Source organism: Aspergillus sclerotioniger (genome assembly GCF_003184525.1).
Source record: "Aspergillus sclerotioniger CBS 115572 chromosome Unknown BO94scaffold_17, whole genome shotgun sequence".
Lineage (NCBI taxonomy): Eukaryota > Fungi > Ascomycota > Eurotiomycetes > Eurotiales > Aspergillaceae > Aspergillus > Aspergillus sclerotioniger.
The window spans coordinates 767,366-781,163 of NW_020291007.1; the positions used below are offsets into that span (position 1 = coordinate 767,366).

At 53.5% G+C, this 13,798-nt stretch overlaps 5 protein-coding genes across 5 annotated transcripts; 4 read left to right on the forward strand and 1 right to left on the reverse strand.

The window, feature by feature from the left end:
* Nucleotides 1-2,774: 2,774 nt before the first annotated feature.
* Nucleotides 2,775-6,038, forward strand: BO94DRAFT_468292 (BAR domain-containing protein; the record flags this gene model as incomplete). The annotated part of the gene is made up of 8 exons (XM_025608239.1): nt 2,775-3,458; nt 3,535-3,625; nt 3,681-4,157; nt 4,794-4,845; nt 4,983-5,138; nt 5,201-5,762; nt 5,816-5,947; nt 6,006-6,038. 8 exons carry the CDS (start codon nt 2,775-2,777, stop codon nt 6,036-6,038), a joined length of 2,187 nt encoding a protein of 728 aa, XP_025466651.1.
* A 533-nt stretch (nt 6,039-6,571) lies between these two features.
* BO94DRAFT_536325 (V-type proton ATPase subunit E) lies at nt 6,572-7,645 on the forward strand. The gene is made up of 4 exons (XM_025611990.1): nt 6,572-6,772; nt 6,915-6,998; nt 7,122-7,174; nt 7,266-7,645. The coding sequence occupies exons 1-4, from the start codon at nt 6,762-6,764 to the stop codon at nt 7,343-7,345; spliced, it is 228 nt and encodes a 75-aa protein (XP_025466652.1). The 5' UTR covers nt 6,572-6,761; the 3' UTR covers nt 7,346-7,645.
* BO94DRAFT_576092 (sterol homeostasis protein ARV1) lies at nt 7,602-10,982 on the reverse strand. The gene is made up of 7 exons (XM_025615113.1): nt 10,640-10,982; nt 10,280-10,569; nt 9,639-10,215; nt 9,324-9,576; nt 8,882-9,023; nt 8,780-8,833; nt 7,602-8,718 (listed from the first exon to the last, which is right to left on the reverse strand). Exons 1-7 carry the CDS (start codon nt 10,887-10,889, stop codon nt 7,648-7,650), a joined length of 2,637 nt encoding a protein of 878 aa, XP_025466653.1. The 5' UTR covers nt 10,890-10,982; the 3' UTR covers nt 7,602-7,647.
* Nucleotides 10,983-11,560: 578 nt separating this feature from the next.
* BO94DRAFT_111320 (uncharacterized protein) lies at nt 11,561-12,269 on the forward strand. The gene has a single exon (XM_025605510.1). It carries the CDS (start codon nt 11,790-11,792, stop codon nt 12,159-12,161), a length of 372 nt encoding a protein of 123 aa, XP_025466654.1. The 5' UTR covers nt 11,561-11,789; the 3' UTR covers nt 12,162-12,269.
* BO94DRAFT_536329 (polyamine acetyltransferase) lies at nt 11,930-13,701 on the forward strand. The gene is made up of 3 exons (XM_025611991.1): nt 11,930-12,763; nt 12,832-13,284; nt 13,340-13,701. Exons 1-3 carry the CDS (start codon nt 12,377-12,379, stop codon nt 13,361-13,363), a joined length of 864 nt encoding a protein of 287 aa, XP_025466655.1. The 5' UTR covers nt 11,930-12,376; the 3' UTR covers nt 13,364-13,701.
* The last annotated feature ends 97 nt before the right edge of the window (nt 13,702-13,798 follow it).

Sequence of the window (13,798 nt, forward strand, 5' to 3'; positions counted from 1 at the left end):
TACCATCAGGAGTATTGTCTGCTTGAACAGAACCTGCTGGCAGCCACGACAGACTGTTCCAGCACTCATGTACTTTTGACAAGGATATTGGTTTTGACAGCAAATGCAAGGTCCGTGGCAAGTGACGCGCAACAGCGCGGGACATGTCCGAGGGCATCCAGGCTCAAGACAAAAGTCTATATCCCAGCTTAAAGTTCAGATAGACAGCCATCTCGCCGCACCACCAATTGGGTCGAAAAGAGGTCTTAGAAGCCCAACTCTCTCGTATGTTTTGGATACGGGTCTTATGAAAGGATCCTAAAGACGGAGGTAAGGTACTCGGCCGAACTTAGGCGCAGCGCAAAAACACCTTTCTGAGTCATTGCATAGATGAAACAAGCGGGCCGGCCGAGTAGCATCTACCTCCACACCGCGCTTCCCCGGTAATCACACGGCCATAAAGACGAATAGTTTGCATGATGAAACTGGGATTCAAGGTTTTCCGGACAGGCGCCTGGAGCTGCTGTGAAGGTAGGGGACAAATGGAACAGCTGATAATGCACACCGCTCTTGTCTTGTTTGTTTTTAGGAACACGATGCTTGGATGTGGACATGTATGGACACACACTGTCAGGGTCAATTTCCACTTCATATGGACCAGGGTCGCACCATTGTCAGCTCCACGGAATGTGGATATCGAAGGTCAGGTATCAATAGGATGGTATCATGCAAAAACGGCATATAAGAAAAGGTTTGTCCTAGACGGAAAGAAGCAGTACAACCGGGAATTAACCGTGGCGTCGATATTGCTTTCGGCCAATGGTACTAAGTAATATTGGGCCACAAAGTAAGATAGACTGGAGCAAATTAGTGACCTCCGACATTCCAGACCGTGACTTCCTCGGAGAAGAGAAGGTATAACCTAGATAGGAGCAATGCATTGTCCAAGGCATTGTTGATGGTATCCACGGGTGAGAATTGTGCCCATCATTGCGCCGGTCAAATCAGAGACCGAGGCCACTGCAGACTGTGGGGTCAGGGCATATCCCTGAGCTCAGTCTAGACCGGAAGCGAACCGCTTAAAATAATAATGGAGAGCACCGGGGAGTGCTGCGACTGCGAATAGTCCGTACCCGACTGTCGTGGCCAGTGAGAAGGCGCGCCGGTGACTTGCCTGGACCAAGGCTTGGCGCAGGCGACAGTTGGCAGCACCTTAGCTTCGGCCTCGTTCTCGTTGGCTCGGCATTAGTGCAGATTATTAGGCGGGCTGGAGCCCTTGCTAGGCTTCCCATTGTTGTGCGCCTCCATGGCTTTATTTTTGACGTCAGGTCTGCAGTCAGCAAAGGCATCGATTGTTAATGGCCGCACTCCGTTTTGGGAATCGCACGCGTCCGCTTATCCTTTCTGTGTCCATGCAGGGACCAATGAATTCCCAACTTTGTGGCGATCTCGGAGAGCTTGAGTCCCGAACGCCTCTGCTCCCTTCCGAGTCGTCCTGCTGCATCTTCTCTTGGTTGTCTATCCTGGTATTCATGAGTGGTGAGTCTCTCACCCGGCTCGGGTCGAGATCGTTCGAGACCCGCAGTGGATCAGTAAAAAGCGGACAAAACGACATCGTCAACAGTCACGGCTCAAGAGACCATGCCAATTAAGTTTGCAATCGTGCTGTTGGCGGGAGATCAGGTCGATGTACAGTTGGTCAATTACAGTTCCCTATGGGTACTTGGGTGCGTATCAGGCCACTCAGCGACATTATAATAGACAGCTTGAAGGCGATTATCGCCGGAAGCAGAAACCCGGAGGCCCCCCCCGTCGAATCAACAGATCCTCACGCCCCATCGCAGTCATTGGTGGGGTATCATCTGGATGTAGTCACCAGACCACCACCGAGTCTCGGGGAAGCTGAAGTTTTCTGGAGAGTCTTGGGACCATCGCACTTGGCATCGCAAGGCTACCAGTATGCGTCGGGCAAGATGTCATTGGGTTGAATAACCGCTCCCCTGAGCAGGTTCCGACCTACCAGCACCCTGCGCTTAGGATGAAACTCCAAGGTTGAAACTATCGGGGCACGAGATCGAACTGGGGGGAGGTCTGTGTAAGGAAATCCATCTGTCGTGCATGGTGGCTAGTGGCCAGTAACTTCCCGGGGAGGATTTGCTCCCTCCCGCAGAAGCGCAATGCAGGATGCATCCACCGAGAGAGGCCAGCTGGACGGCAGGCCTGCACTGCCTTCGCCCTGGGAGGGAGCGGTGCAGACCAGAATCGGGGCTGAGGAAGAGCGAAGGGGAGAGAGCCAGCAGGAGGACGAAGTGAAAGAAGGCGACGGACGCTGACGAATGGCTAAGAATAATCGGGACGAGACGCATACACGTGGGCCCGCCAGACCTGCGTAAGTTACAGGGATACACACCGTCCGTACTGTTCGGCGGTGGTTCTGCTCCTGCTCCACCAACGTCACGGCAGTTTGTTCAGTAGTAGTAGCTTGCATCGCATTTCATGCCCTCACTCGCCCCGGCTTTTTATACAAGCCCATTTCCCCTCCCAGTGTCAAACCCATTCTCATAGCAGAACATTCTATACTAGCATCAGTTGGCTACACCATCCATCACACACCATTCGTAACAGCCCCGACGTCATCGCTCCTCACAACTACGGTTCCTCTCTGCTCTGCCCCGCCTTATAAACTGATCGGCCCGCCCCAGTCAGCCGCTGCCGTCACCCACGGTTCGCTCGCAGTCAGTCTTTCCCTCTCTCCCTCTCAGGTCATCCTCTCCCTCAATCCAAGCCTATCACACATGTCTCGACACGGCGACTACCGTCGCTCTACTGGGGCTCTCAACGAGGACCATTATTCGCGTGAGCGTCACCGCCACCGTCACCGTTCACGTGGACCCCCGGTACTCGATCGCCCCCGTCGTGTCGAAGAGGATGATCGCTTTGAATATCGCCTCAAGGAAGAGGAACGATACGGCCCTCCCGCCCGTCGCTCCGATGTGTTCTACAAGGATGGTCATTTAGTCTACCCCTCGGGGCCGCTGGTCATTCATGAACGCCGTCATGCGGACAGTCCCCCGCCTCGCCCGCGCCTGCTGCGACGACAGTCCTCTTTGGACACCTTTGATCGTGTCCCATCGCGCAAAATCGATGAATATTACTATAGCGACTATCCTCCCAGAGCAGCTCCCAGTCCCCCGCCGATGCGGAGGCGGGGCTCATTTCACCGAGCCCGCGAACCGGATTACTACGAGGAGATTCGCATCGCGGAACCAGAATACTATGGCGACGAAGAGTACCGGGAGTTCCGCGAACGGGAGCGGATCGTGGAGCGCCCACGTCGCTCAATGAGTCGGTATCGTGAGAGAATGGTAGAGGAAGTTGACGTGGAGAAACCATATCCTCGGAGAGGCAAAACTCGCATGCCTCGCAAGCTGGTCCACACCAGCGCGATCCGCGAGTTTGGCTATCCGTATGAGGAAGAGGTGTGTATTCGAGAATACAAGCCGAGCTGGAAAAGACCATGGTCTGGGCCTTGTTCAACGCTGACTGTCGGTACAGGGCAAGATGCTCATTATTCAGGTTGCTCTGTCCAAAGAGCAGATTGACGCGGTCATCGGTAGGAGTCGCGAGATCAAGCACATGACCGAGAGTAGGTTCCCACGTGCTCAGCTCTGGAAGAGCACCGGTGCTGACTGTCTTCTCAGCTCGTTATAAGCATACTCCCTCACCGTCGCCCGTCCGTGAAAGGCGCCGCGACCGCACGGTGGAACGAATTGCCATGGAGAGTTACACCCCCCGTACAAGCCATGAGACTTTGCTCATCGAGCCGTCCCCGTCACGACGCCGGTCGCACTCGCGCCACCCTCGCCATCACCATGATGAGCTGTCGGAAAAGAAAGTGACAAGGACAGTCTCTCGGACGCGAACGTTATCGGTCCAGGGTCGCCCTCGCCGTCGGTCATCGCCCGTGCCTAGAATCGAGAGGTATGACGATGGAGTACATTTCAGTAAGGTCCAGTCCGGCCCACTTGCTATCGTCGTGCGCCCGCGCGATAGCGATGATGATCTGCGAGAGTACGCGCAAATCGAGCGACGTGGCGGTGGAGAGGTAATCAGGACCACGGACATCATTGGCGACGGCGAAGAGGAAGAGATCACCGAAGTGAGAAGGGATCGCAGAGGTAGGATGAGCCTTGTCCGACGCAAGCGGCGAAGTAAGGATTCTAAGAGATGATCATAGGCCCGAGCTCCCGACTCATGCGCGCGATGATGGCAACCTTGACTTAAGCCGGTACCGGGCGGACTCGGGGATTTCTTGCGACTTTCAGTTATTCTTTAACGATTTCGGTATCTTTTCTCTGTACAATACCAGTTTGAGTGTGATGACGACTTGTACTATTTTGGAACGGCCGGGTGGACACTATATCCTTACGACAATGACGATAATGACTGGGATTCTGTTCTTGTTCTTGAGCTTGTGCGCATTGTTTTTGTTGTTTCTGGGTAGTCTGTGAATTGTGTGCTTAGACTATGTCTGATACTTACTGGGAGTTTATGGGCCTGACCAATGCAAGCGATATACCCAAGTACCAGGACGGTCCACACTGAAGATAGATAGAGAGATGCTGCGTAGTGCCGGCATGAAACCCTGGCGGTATCCGCGATACGAGGCGGTGTCCCACTAATGAACGGAAAGTGGCCTCGACTCCGCGATCTGCACCGTCAACACCGTCTTTCCTCTGACACTCCTGCTACAGCCTTAGTGTGTCAGAATTCAAATTGCCTGCATCAGATCCAGCCCAGAAATTCAGCCGAAGCAAACTCGAGTCGCATCATGGATAAGTTCCAGGCGTTCGGAAAGAACCTCAGGTGAGATCACTGCCCCCTCCGCAATAATTTCTCCGATTAGGAGGCTGGCCGCCTATCCAGCGTCAACCCGATCTTATCACACGGCCTTTCATCTCAAGTCTGACCTTCATACTGACATGTTCTTCTTTATCGAACAGCGCGAGCTTCTCGCCCTTTGCTGCGCGCACTCAGCAGATGATCAAAGAGCAGCTGGGCCAGGCAGAGGACAGGACTCAACTTCCCGATGAGTACATCGAGCTGGAGAAGCGCGTGGATGCCCTGAAGATCGTCCACCAGAAACTTCTTCAAGTGACGTGCGTGATCTCTTCTCTTGCGGTCTATTTTCTCAGACACTGATATGTGCGCCCGCATGCAGTTCCCAATATTCCAACGAGGCCTACGACTACCCGCCTAACATCCGTGAATCCTTCAACGACCTGGGCCGCACCATCAACGAGAAGGTTACGCTCCTCTCCCAGGCCTCCTCGCCCGCAGAGGCCCAGGCGGCCCTGACGGCCCCTCCCTCGGCCAAGCCGCAGCCCAAGACCTTCAACCACGCTATTGCCCGCGCCTCCCTGGCAGGATCCCAGACCCTGGCGCAGAACTCCCGCAACGAGGACCCACTGGCCACCGCACTGGAAAAGTACGCTTTGGCGGAAGAGAAGGTGGGCGAGGCTCGTCTGGCTCAGGATGCTCAGATTCAGTCCCGCTTCCTGGCTGGATGGAACACCACGCTTAACACGAACTTGATGTTCGCGGCGAAGGCGCGCAAGAACGTTGAGAACGCTCGTCTTATGCTTGACTCGGTCAAGGCCAGCAAGAAGGCCGCGGCCAAGGGTGACTGGGACAACCTGAGTGAGGAGGCTCGTCAGGAGATCGAGCAGGCGGAGGATGAGTTCGTCGGACAGACCGAGGAGGCTGTGAGCGTGATGAAAAACGTACGTTTTGCTGTTTTTATGAGGGGTAGAAGTATTCTGACAATGTCCAACAGGTCCTCGACACCCCGGAACCCCTGCGGAACCTGGCCGACTTGATCGCGGCGCAGCTAGAGTTCCACAAGCGGGCGTACGAGATACTCAGCGAGCTGGCTCCTGTTGTTGATGGCTTGCAGGTTGAGCAAGAGGTATGAATGATCAATATTCACGGGTGGTTCCATCGTGACTAATTGGCGTCTGCCACAGGCCAGCTACCGTAAGAGCCGTGAGGGAGCGTAAGGGCTTTGGTCACTGTTGTTCTCCTGTCATTTCATTACCGCCTGTTATTGGACACTAGCCTCATTTGATTCACCCTGTTTGCCTTGTGAAATTGTTGTATATCCCTCGATGTGTCGCCGTGGGTTATTGACTGCTTGAGGCGTAAACTCGAATGTATGCTTTCCGACTGCTACTCTGATATCATGCTACAGATAGCCCTTTACCAAGCCTGTAGCTCAGTACACATATCGCACCTCTACCCCAAGCAATATCTACCTAAACAATAGCCACCTAATCCCTATGGTTGGGAGAACTCCATATAGATAGATAGTCACTCGGCCCCACACCCACCCATCCCCGTTGCAGCCTCAGGCACCAATTCCAAGCCCCGGCGCAGCTCCGCCGATAACCTACCTCTCCCCCTCGATAACCACGTAACGCCGTCCCCGTCCCGACCAGCTGCGCGACAATCCAGTTCCAGACCCTCCAGCCTGTCGCTTCCTGGCCCCGAGCCTCCTACCAATCCCAAGCGACTCGAACCCAATCAGATCGATCCTGCGACAACAGCACACCCGCCGTTTCACCTCGCTCAGCTAGCCCTCCACCTCCCTCACCTTTCACCGATCCAGACACACAAAGCAACAACCCGGGAGATAGGGAAACAGTTAGGCTGGTCCTGCTGTATACGAGACATATATAAAGTTCACAGACATCAATTCTATACCCAACGGGATAAGAAGCATTATGGCGAATGGGTATGTTTGGCAGATACCTACCTATTGAGCTATCGACCTGTTGGTGTATTCTGCTATGGATATACATACATACACTACATCCGAGCGACGAGTATACCAGCTTGGAATCATGTACTAATGTCTGACTTGAAATAATAAATAGGTGGAGTCTCGTCATCGGCCTCATCTTCGTGGTGGTTGCTGCCGTCCTGGCATGGATCTTTAGTCCGAAGGGGGAGAATCAGACGTGCGTGCTACCTCTTTCCTTCCCTTTCGTTTACTTCTATCAATTCTTTTCATTGTTTCTTCCTATAGGATGCAGATGAATTCAAAGAAAGGATACCCATACTAACATGTATTCCGGAAACAGTGTCTTCCGCAGCACGCTCATCCTCTCCTTCACTTGTTGTTATTTGATGTGGGGTAAGTTGGACTTTTTCCTTTTACTTTATTTGGTGATGTGAGATGAACGATGGGGTAGTGTGGTATGAGCTAATCTGGTTGTTTTTTGCAGCGATTACGTTCTTGGCGCAGTGGCATCCGTTGATTGTGCCCAAGAGGTCGGATATTCGGCCGGAGAGGGTACCGCAGTGATTTCCATTTTCTTTTTCGAGAGAGTGGGGTTGGGTTGTGGATTGGGGTTTGGGGTGGAGATGAAATGGATGGTTGGGAAGAAGAAAATAGGACTTGGAATTGATGGCGGTGCTGGTGGTTATCGTGGATGGGTCGATGGATGGGATAGATACCATGATAGGATGTGGTTCTGTATAGCTACTACTTGTTTTTGTTTCTTTCGTTCTGCGTAATACCTACCTTCCTTCCTATGGGTTATCTGGGTTCTTTCAGGTATGTATTGGTATGATTAGTCTATGTATGGTGCTGTCTATGTATGAGTGTTAGCCTACTCCGACTGCTCCTAGTATTACCCTCTGTACAGTCCATCGAGCAGCCAGCCCTGCCACCGCCAATGCCACGGCGCGCAGGTACCCGCATCCTAGTAGGATGTACAATGCTTCGATGTTGCTCAGTAGCACGAGATGCGTGTCCGCCGCGCCTAGAGATAGAAGCGGCCCGATTAACTCGATAAAATTGGCTAGGTAACTGGTGGGGACGGATTCGGGCATTATCCTGATTAGACTCTCCAGCAGCGACGAAGAGCCAGGCAGAGAGTGGGATCCCGTGGTGGTCGGTTGAGCTGCGGTCAGAGTCGCCGCGGGTGCGAGCCCGGTACCGTCCAGCGTCTGCTGGAGGATGGTGGTCTGGCTGCCGGCGCTGAGCCGGGTATTGTTGGAGCCGGAGACACTGGACGCATTCCCGCTGCCGTCGGGGCCCCAGATGACTAGGAGGATTGGAAAGAGCTTCGCACAGCTGCTGACCAGCAGTGCGGTGCTGATGGCGGTCGGGCTGGCTGGGGAGGGCGGCGGGAGGGGTCTGATGCTCTGCGCTGGGGCGGTGGAAGCGCGACGCAGAGGGGGTGGAAGGGCGGGGAAGGATCCCTGTGGCGTGGAAGGGGGCAGATGGTGAAAGTCAGTGCCCGAAGCGATGGCTACCGTTGATATATCATTGGCGGAGGCTTGCGGCGTGAGCTTCGGTGGACTCAATGTCGAGTTCGGCGTTGGGGAGAGCTGTGTCTGGTTGGTGGTGGTCTGGGAAGGGCATGATGGGAGCACGGGGGTGGAGGGGTTGGAGAAGACAGGCGCCTCTGCTGCATTGCTGTTGGCACTACCATATTGAGAAGGGCCCGAGAATCCGCGCGGTACTGGAGCGAGGACCGATGCCAGAAGACGAATGGTGAGGTGGTGGGCAAGAGTCGCGAGCGCATTCAGACTCAGGAAAAAGAGGTATTGGACGATGATGGGCGCACTCGAGAGAAAGGTGGTTGCGAGCGATGGGGATTTCTCAATCCGAGCCCATGTCAGGTAAACGTCGAATAGGAGGAGCAGAATCCCTAGACGGATTATGGAACGCTATGCATTAGAGATATGTCAGTCGCAACCTAGGAAATGGTTGTAGATGGCGGGCGCTTACATCGAACTGGTTGTCGTCTCCCCCGAGTCGGTTGAAAAGCAAGTGTCGATATACCTACGGGTCGGTCAGCGAGCACAACACCCACAGACACTTTTCACATACCTGCGGCTTGATTAGGACGAGATCAATGAAGATCACGACGAAATCGTATTCGACGTATTTGTCCGCGAACCGCTGGCAACGCGGACATTGCGTCAGGCGCACTCCTTTTCCCAAGGAACGGTCATCGGCGCGACTATACGTGCTGTACAGATGAGAGACCGGATAGGAGCACTCGATGCAGATGGGCATCGTGTCATTGACTCCTCTTCATAATGGAAGAGCCCATGGTCATGGGGGGGTTTGCTGGACTCCGTGCGAGAAACCCCGATGGCCGCAGCAGATGTCCAAGGCGGTGAGATGCTGGATAGGATGGCTATCTATTCCGTGTTCCTCCATTTTCATCTTCACTCTTTACCAAAAGACAAGCCTACCAACAATCTCAACTCATGCGATAAGACAAGTTCCTTGATGCTAACATATCTGGCCCGACTGCGAACCCTACAGTTTACTCCCGACCACAGGGGTTGGCAGGATGTTATTGCGACGACTCTGCAACCGTTCCGTCGTGGTCTTGAATAGACGCGGCAACCCCGTCTCCTCATACGATACCCCGTCGACAATCAGTTGTGCAATGCCTCGAGTCGAGAGAAATACCTGTGGCATTCCGTGTCCAGTGAAACCAGCCACTATGACCTGACCCGGCTTGTTTGGGACGTGTCCGACGTGCGGTAGCGAATCGGTGCTATAGCCCATGACTTCTCAAGAGTTAGCACCATACGATTCTAGAAGCCGAGACAGCATGCGAATTGGTACTCACTCCCTGACCAGACACGGTCTGTATATGCCCCAGTGTTCTCCCACCCATGGAAGTGCCTCTGCATGTAGTTATCGAAATATCGCGCTGCCGCCTCGACGGTTCGGCTGTCGTCGATATTGTTATACCAGCTGTCTCGGTCCTGGTGGAAGAAGGTGGACTTTCCTCCGCCTACAACAATGCTCCCATCCGGCCGCGGAATGAGATAGTCATAATTCCATGCATTGAAGCGCAGCATGTATGAGCGTTCCAGCGGCGTTGTAGGTGGGTTGGGCACCACAATGCGACTGCAGAACCCTCGCACCGGGATGATCTTATCCTTATATTCAGGTGCAATGGCCGACGTGTATGCATTGGTCGAGAAGACCACCCATTTGGCACGGATTGAGCCTCGATTGGTCGTGACCGTCCATCGGCCATCAGCATCTGGCACTTCCGACACCTTCGTGACTGGGGTGTACGTCTGGAGATTTACTCCAGCTGCAACGGCTTGCCGCAGAAGATGGATGATGAATTTGTAGGGCCAGAGTCGGGCGGTGCGCTGGCTAAAGCAAGCCAGAGCTCCCTTCACACCAGATTCCTAGGCGATGTAAGTTGATCGGGAACGCGCTACCCTGAGAATGTCAAACGTAGAAGTAACATACAGCCTCTGCCAATTCAGGAGGAGTATATCCGACATCCTTAATCGTGTCCACTCCCTTGGAGACCAGGAAATCATATCCAGCCTTGACTTTCGCGAATTGGTTCTGGTCATACTGGACTTCGCATACCCGGTTTACCTCCAGGTCGCAATCGATCTTCTCCTTCTCAACCAATTTTTGGATGGCAGAGATGTGGTCCATCTCAAATGAGGCGACTTCAGCCGCCGCCTCAAGCCCATACTCATTGGCCAAATTGCCGATTCGATTGAATACGTCAGGCTTCAAATGACCACCTACACACCAGGGATCATCCTGTATTAATATCGTCCAGCAGCCTGGGGATCACGTAGAACATGTACTTGCCATTGCGTCCTGTTGCCCCCGAGCATGCCTGTCGCGCTTCGAGAATCACAATGGAGGGCTGGTCGGCGGATGCGAGTCGACTGCGTTCGAGACAGTGATACGCAGTCGTCGCTCCAGCATACCCAGCCCCGATTATGACAATGTCGCTTGTTTCTGGCAGAGCCTCCGTAGAACGGAAGTTGTCCAAGGGATCGGGCTCCGACCGCCAGAAGGAAGTCAGGCTGTGGTCGATTGGGAATGGTTTGGTCATGTTGGTATGCGATATGAGTGAACAATATTGAAGTACACGAAGATCAAGGGCATTGGAATATCAGTTCTTAATATATATTGGAATCTATGATAACCTACTATCTAGTATCGTGGCTGAGATAAGGATGTCTGCCAACGCATGGGCGCATTGGTCGGCATTGGACAGCACCGCCGATGGAGTGCAGCCGAGTGTCTGTGCCTTTTTCCGATATCTCTTAGCGTCGACAGGGGCTGGAGCCGATGGCCTGACAAGCTTATCAGATTGCATCTGGCTGAAGAATCATTGCAGGCAGCTAGAGTACTACCAGTACCAGGATATGTTGTGCAAGAGTCACTTCAGCCCCTCCGGTTGGATTCAATCCAACGTTGCATTCTGCGTGATGATGCCATGAATGAACTGACCAGCAGGGTGAATTCTTGGACTACATAGTCAGTCACTTGAATTTGGATCCCGGCAGCTGTCAACGACTGCCGTAGGTGTTGCATGCGATTTTCTTATAGCTACATGGGGGACATTAATGAGATGTTGAAGCTCCTGGTTGATTGACTGATAGGTACAAGATAGGCGATCGAGTGCCCCGGTCTAGGGACGTCCGTATCGGTAATCTCCGCGGTACTTTCTCCGCCACGAGGGGATCTCGCCAATCAGTGGGCACTTCACTCAATTGCACGGGGGAATTGATACGTAATGTATGGTACCGCCATGACCTGCGGGCGCCTTTATCAGTACCTGCGAGGTATTCTCACTCCCGGCAGTTCCTGAGGCCCCGCTCCCTTTTACAATAAGTGCCAATGCTGAAGAGTCAGAAGGACTTCACGGGAAATGATGACGACAACGAGCTGAGGTAGGTGGACGAGACAAGGATTGCGAAACCCCCTTGGAATCAGATTTTAGCTCTGAATGCCAGCAGCCCTCTGTAGTCCTTCATCAACACTCCAGGCCATTCCCCGGTGCCCCAGCCAATCACCCCTGTCGGAGATCTGTAGGCTTGTAGCATTCCCTCCGCGTGTGGCAAACCCCTCGCTCAAAGCAATCTCAATCGCACACAAATTCTGCCTGTCTGCCTGTCTGCCAATCTGCCAGGCGACTCCCCTTGCGCGCGTGTTCCAGACGGCCCTTTCCTTGACGCCAGTTCCTGCCCCGGGTCCAACTTCAAACTCTCTTTCCAGTTTCACGGTTTCACCCAGCACTGTCGGCATTGCAAGCTTGGATCGAGCTTCTGGAATCGCGCCCCCCATCCCCCCCCCGAGGCCTTATCGTCGTCCGCATTAAGCTAACTGGATCCCCACCCGGTTTTCTAGGCTTTCCGAGCAATTCGTACCCCTCGATTCCCTTTTCGTCCCGTCTTTTTACCTTCCGGTCAGCCCTCGGGCTTTATTCTGTCATTGTCACGTTGCCTGCCCTTTTCACCCTCCCTTTTTCCTCGCCCGAGTGCGCCGTCTCCCCTTTGTCCACCCCCACCCTTGTTCTCGCGTGATAGATAGATCATGTCCGACCAGACCACCCACCACTACCAAGAGCCCATTGATGGGCTCAAACCGTTGTCGAATGCGGACGGTTTCTCCTTACCCGCCACCGCAAGCGACTTGTCGCGCCGCGCAGAGCTCTCATATGCCGATGGTCAGCCTCTAGGAGATGCCGATATTGAAGATGATGACGACGATGAGGAGGAAGAGGTTGAGGAGGAATATGTCGCCGTGGACCATGATGATATTAACGAGTATCCTTACTGGTTCCGTCGCCCACCTGTCCACCACCGCACCAAGTTGGATGAACTGCACCCCTTCGTGCAGGTTCTCACCGAGTCAAATGTGGAAGATTGTGTTACGGTTGAGCAAGCATTTCCTGAGCACGAACGCTGTTCGCGCGAAAAGGTACGATTTAACTACTTGCGTGATATGCGCCATAAAGCCGCATGGGCCTTGACTGACTGAATTTTCAGTTTCGCTATCGCCTGAGTAGATGCCCCGAACTGTGTCTCGGTCTCTTTACGCTTCCAATTCTGCGCGAAGGCGAGCCTAAGCCTCGCCCGACATTGGTGGGACATGTTATCGCCACGAGAACCTCAAGCCCTGTCGTGACGGATAAGTCTATGGAGCTACCGGCGAAGTGGCAGACAGAGCGCATGACCATTGAGAACGGAGAAACCGTGGGCCATGATGAGTATGGAAGCACAATTGCCATCCACTCTCTTGCTGTGTTGCCGGAACATCAGGGCAAGCAAGTCGGCAGCACTTTGATGAAGTCATATATCCAGAGAATCAAGGATGCGCAAATTGCCGACCGCATTTCCATCATTGCGCATGGCCCCTTGGTGGCCTTCTACGAGTCTTTTGGGTTTGAGAACCGCGGGCCTAGCAAGTGTCAGTTTGGCGGTGGTGGCTGGGTAGACTTGGTTCGTTCTCTTTGACATGCTCCGCCGCATAAGTACTTGAGCTGACAGGTCGCAGGTCTTTGAGCTTTCCAAAGAGTAAGGGCTTGCGGATTGTCTCGCGACGATTCTGCGTCTCTGCGGCGGGTGTGGTGCTGTTGTTTCTTACCCCTTACGTTGTCCTCTGTTCTTTTATTTTCACTTCTCTTGGTCTCTTTCACACTACCCATTTTTATGTGATGCATGCTATGGATTACACAGGATTCGGTCTTACTGGTGGGTTCATGATAAAAAGCAACGGCGTTCTGTCGGGACGGATGATGATGACGATGCTATGATGGCCGGATTGAAACACCATGGACGGATGGTTTGGTCAGGGCAGGCATATTTGTGTATCATAGTCCCTCGGTAGTCAGTGTAAATGAATATTGCATAGACATGGTTCTTTTTCTCTTATAACAATGATCGGCGTATCGAAACTCGCCTATCCGCCGGGGAAGGAAAAGGCAAAGGCCAACAAATTCCCCACATTGGCCCG

Excerpts from the sequence above, each read along its gene's own strand:
- BO94DRAFT_536325 (XM_025611990.1), top strand. Across the intron at positions 6,999-7,121 it reads CCGAAGGGGGAGAATCAGAC|TGTCTTCCGCAGCACGCTCA; the intron begins GTGCGTGCTACC and ends TTCCGGAAACAG. Across the intron at positions 7,175-7,265 it reads TTGTTGTTATTTGATGTGGG|CGATTACGTTCTTGGCGCAG; the intron begins GTAAGTTGGACT and ends TGTTTTTTGCAG.
- BO94DRAFT_576092 (XM_025615113.1), bottom strand. The coding sequence starts at position 10,889 with ATGACCAAACCATTCCCAATCGACCACAGCCTGACTTCCTTCTGGCGG. Across the intron at positions 10,216-10,279 it reads CTCCTGAATTGGCAGAGGCT|GAATCTGGTGTGAAGGGAGC; the intron begins GTATGTTACTTC and ends TACATCGCCTAG. Across the intron at positions 9,024-9,323 it reads CCTGTGGTCGGGAGTAAACT|CACGTATAGTCGCGCCGATG; the intron begins GTAGGGTTCGCA and ends TCATCTGTACAG.
- BO94DRAFT_111320 (XM_025605510.1), top strand. The coding sequence starts at position 11,790 with ATGCCAGCAGCCCTCTGTAGTCCTTCATCAACACTCCAGGCCATTCCC.
- BO94DRAFT_536329 (XM_025611991.1), top strand. The coding sequence starts at position 12,377 with ATGTCCGACCAGACCACCCACCACTACCAAGAGCCCATTGATGGGCTC. Across the intron at positions 12,764-12,831 it reads AACGCTGTTCGCGCGAAAAG|TTTCGCTATCGCCTGAGTAG; the intron begins GTACGATTTAAC and ends CTGAATTTTCAG. Across the intron at positions 13,285-13,339 it reads GTGGTGGCTGGGTAGACTTG|GTCTTTGAGCTTTCCAAAGA; the intron begins GTTCGTTCTCTT and ends GACAGGTCGCAG.